Source organism: Euphorbia lathyris, chromosome 2 (genome assembly GCF_963576675.1).
Source record: "Euphorbia lathyris chromosome 2, ddEupLath1.1, whole genome shotgun sequence".
In the NCBI taxonomy this organism is placed as follows: domain Eukaryota; kingdom Viridiplantae; phylum Streptophyta; class Magnoliopsida; order Malpighiales; family Euphorbiaceae; genus Euphorbia; species Euphorbia lathyris.
Genome location: NC_088911.1, coordinates 9126751 through 9131101, shown reverse-complemented (window position 1 = coordinate 9131101; position 4351 = coordinate 9126751). Strand labels below are relative to the sequence as shown.

At 32.9% G+C, this 4351-nt stretch overlaps 1 protein-coding gene across 1 annotated transcript; it reads right to left on the bottom strand.

The window, feature by feature from the left end:
* Positions 1–1816: 1816 nt before the first annotated feature.
* Positions 1817–3020, bottom strand: LOC136216649 (phospholipase A(1) DAD1, chloroplastic-like). Its single transcript, XM_066003198.1, has one exon. The coding sequence runs from the start codon at positions 3002–3004 to the stop codon at positions 1817–1819; it is 1188 nt and encodes a 395-aa protein (XP_065859270.1). The 5' UTR covers positions 3005–3020.
* Positions 3021–4351: the final 1331 nt, after the last annotated feature.

Sequence of the window (4351 nt, the reverse complement as noted above, 5' to 3'; positions counted from 1 at the left end):
CGCAGGCTTCGCATATGGTAATTAAATTCATCAAGTAAAACAAACATTAGCTTCGCAGGCTTCGCATATGCTAATTAAATTCATTAAGTAAACCAAACCTTAGCTTCGTAGGCTTCGCATATGGTCGAATCTGCGAAGTTAGACGAGATGGAGACAGACGCGCGTAAATATTGAGGGTATTATGGGAAAGTCACACAAAAACAATCTAGATATGTAGTAGGTTGAGTAAATGAGTTAAATATGTAAATGGACCTCCCATTTAACCTAGTTTTATAATTTACCCTATATTTTATTAGTTGCGCGGTTCTTAAATTTTGTACAAAACATTCGTAATGTCAGAACTACCGTATCGTATTCCAACTTTTCTTAATTTTGTATAGATAATCAATATTCGAATTTTTATCCTATAAAAAAAATTCTGAAGTTTTGTAGTTTTAATTAATTTGGTTTATAAATTTTAAAAAATTCTGATTTTTTTTTATTTTAGCTCAAAAAGATCGGAACTAAAATAAAATAATAATAATTAATAATCGAATAATACAGACTGGTTTATATGTCAATAACTCGTCACTACAAATCTTTTCTATAAGAATGGAACTCTTTATCTCTTATTTTATGTGGTACTCGCAAAATGTTACATCGGATCATAGTTATGGTGTTATTAGACTCTTATTTTTTACTAAATTAAACTGAACTGAATGCTACTGAACTTAACTAAAATTAATAATAATGATGATATTAGACTTTCAAATAATTTTAATGATAATATTAGACATTAATAAGCTTATAATAATAATGCTGATTCTAATAATAATAATAATAATAATAATAACAATAATAGATAAATATATTATTAACGGTAAAACTAAAAACTATTACTGAATATCAAATAAAAGCTCAGTTCGACTAGGTTCGATAAAAGCTCTTGAATAATATTGAATAAATATTATTTAATAGTTTATATATATATCTCCAATATCAAATAAAAATAAGTCTAATTTAACTACTTGTCAAAAAAAAAAAAGTCCAATTTAACTAAAAATACAACTAGACAGTTAATTTTGTAGAGCATTGTAATATTAACAAAATTTACAAATAAGTTGTACCAAATAATTATAATTATAATAAAGCATATATTATATATATATTATTTAAAATAAATTTTATACACAATGCGCTTACATTAAAGAAAAAAGAAAAAAGAAAAATCTTCACCCCACTCTAATGTGATTCAAACTCATGATCTTCCTAGTCATAGGTATGCTCTCAACTACTAGGCTAAGAGTTTCACCACATATTATATATATATTATAAATAACTATAATAAATTATATATAGATAATTATAATTATAATAAATAATAATACATTAATGAATGTTGAACTGAACTGATATTACTGATACTGAAATTAAGTGATAAAGAATAAAACATTAATAAAAGACAACCTTATTTATCGCAAAAATGATTACATATTTTCTGTTCAGAAAAAAAAAATTAAAATATCACTAGTTCAAGTATGTACATTTCAATTTACATGTATAAATATACTCATGTATATTTACATTCTCTGCTTAACTAATTTATTTTTTAATCTTCGAATTAAAGGTGAATTTGGCCCATAAAATTGGCAGATTGGTTTATTATCAATTCAGTTTCAAAGTTGATAATATTTAATTTATCAAATATTATCAATTTCCGAATTGAATTAATACCTAAATTTTGATTTAAGCTAAATTGAATCCGTATGTCAATTTTAATACCAAAATTTACCTTTAATTTCTTTATCTTCACATATTCTCTGATGAGTGGAAGAAATCACAAATCCCTCACTAAGTGGAGATAAGTGCTCAAATCATGACACGTGGCAACATCCCTTTTATTCATAGATGGAGACTCTTTACTACTAAGTCTTAATTCTTGTCCGACGTCAGCATATCTCCACTGCGTGCTTCTCACGTGCTTATGTAGCCAGTTAAGTAGTCCAACCAAGCATACATCCTCATTACTCGCCACATCGTCATTATCAATCACAAATCCGGGTACTTTCGTGATCAAATCATCCGAATTCACTATACGTAATATCCTAGTCCCACCATTATCGAGCTGGCACCTAAAACTCTTATTCCCCACACGTGGCCCACCGAACGACATAACCGTCACCATCGACTCATTCGAGAAACTCGACTTAATATCGTGCGCCGTAAGTGTAGCCAGCGCAGCACCTAAACTGTGACCGGTCACGGTAAAACTGAGTGGCATTTCATCATCACCGTACATTTTAATTACCCTTTCAATCTCATCTTTTACCATGCTCTGTAGACTAGGACACGTGTCAGTAGCTGAAGTGTACAAGCTCAAAAACCCACTTTCCACCATGGGCCCACCACACCGACTTTTAGTCTCCGATAAACACGTCAAAGTAGCACGTAAATTCTCCAGCCATTCTAGACACGTGGCAGTACCTCTATACGCTATTACGACGTCGCGTCGACCCAATCTCGCTATCTCGTTTTTATCCACGCAAACGGCGACGTATCCAATCCAGCTGGTCCGAGTCGAAACCCAGCTCGGGGATCTATCGAACCACCGCGGTAATTTTAAACCGCAGGTCGCTTTTAGATTCTTCGTCATTTTATAACCGTTTCCGGCGAAACCAGATCGAGAAAACAGAGAATTTTTGGGGAATTTACAGGTAGCATAAGAAGGAGAAGAAGGATCGAAATCGAAGGAATTATAAGCAGCTTCAACAAATTGACCATACCGTAAGATTTCGTTGCGTAGATTTTCATCGAGCGGATTAAGCAGACCTTCCCAATTGTTCTTCCCTTGATAATTCATCCAATTTTTTCCGATCTTAGTAGAAACGGAGTTGAAATGGGAGGAATTGAGGTGTTTTTTGTAATTGAGAGGAAGACGGTGAGAATTGGAGGTGATGATCGGAGGTGATTTGAAGGGGAAATAGGGGGAATTCGATGGATTTGGAGATAGGAGAGGGAGATTCATGATGAGTGTGATTTTGTTGGAGAGTTTTGGGGGAATGCGGCATTTATATAGGGAGGAGAGGAGGAGGGAGGGAGGTGGTGGAGGAGGAGGGGCAGGGGGGGAGGTGGTGGAGGAGGAGGAAAATGGGGGAAAGAAACAAAGGAGGGAAAAGTGGACGGCGGCGGTGGTGTAGTGGTGCATGCATGGTATTCAATAGTAGTATACTAAGATTGAAATAAAATCACTAGAGAAAAGAGTTTGGATTGTTGATTTTATGGTTAAAATATTTGAAATTTTAAAAAACTAGTGATGTAATCACTTTCGCTATGTTTCAGAATTAATTGTTAGCTGTTAGCTGATTACATTACCTGGTAGCTGTTAGCTGATTACATTAGCTGATTTGACTAGCTGTTTGTATAGACATGTTTGGTAAAAATTAGCTGATTGATAATAGCGGTTTGTGCAAAAAGACGAATAAGGGCATTAATTTTGGCACAGGAGAAGAGAGCGTCTATCTATTAGGGTTAAAGAAGTCCATTAATTTTAATATTGCAAAAACCTAAATGAAAAAGCTCATAAAATGAGCTTTTTCTAAATTAGCGTTTTCATCCCAAAACTCTCTCTCAAAACTCTCTCCACCAAACACTCCAATCAGCGGTTTCGGTGGTCAAACCTCTAAAGTTGGTCAAAACCGTTCTTTTTATCCTAAAACGCTCTTTAACAAACAGGGCCTTTATAGAGTAAAACAAAGGGAAAAAAAACCAAAATAATTAAGTTCGTGAATTTTATATGTTTTAAAGATCACACTCTGATCTTATCTGTTATAAATTCGGTTCTTATTTAATTTTATTATCGGATTTGGACGACACGTATTGTTAGGGTGATTCAGCATATTGACGTGAACAAATAAAAATAAAGAGTTTATTGACTATAGATGGAGAGTAAAAAGTAAAATTAAATTACAGAAATAAATTTCCAGTAGGTGTTTCCAAGCTAGATCTTCTTCTCTCCCATTTTGCGATTTTCAGCATTAGAATCGCCAAATCGATCGTCTTCTTTCCCAAACTCGATGAAAAAGTTAAATAAGGACCAAATGCATAATAGAATCGATAAGGGCTCAATGTGGAAAAATAATTGATCAGGGGTTTGATCCTTAAAACAAGTAAAGTTTAGGGACTTAATTATGCTTTTTGCCTAGAATAAATAAATACGTATAGTTTGAATTATTTGCGAACACGGTTTCATGATTTAAAGATTTACATATACGAGTACGTGTTTTGTGTAGTTTGTAGTTAAAGGAACTGTGAATTAATTGGTGGGTTAAGAAATACTTGTAATTTAATTAATTTGAGATAAATTACACCTATG

What these genes read in the sequence shown, in the direction of transcription:
- LOC136216649 (XM_066003198.1), bottom strand. Translation starts at nt 3,004, where the DNA reads ATGAATCTCCCTCTCCTATCTCCAAATCCATCGAATTCCCCCTATTTC.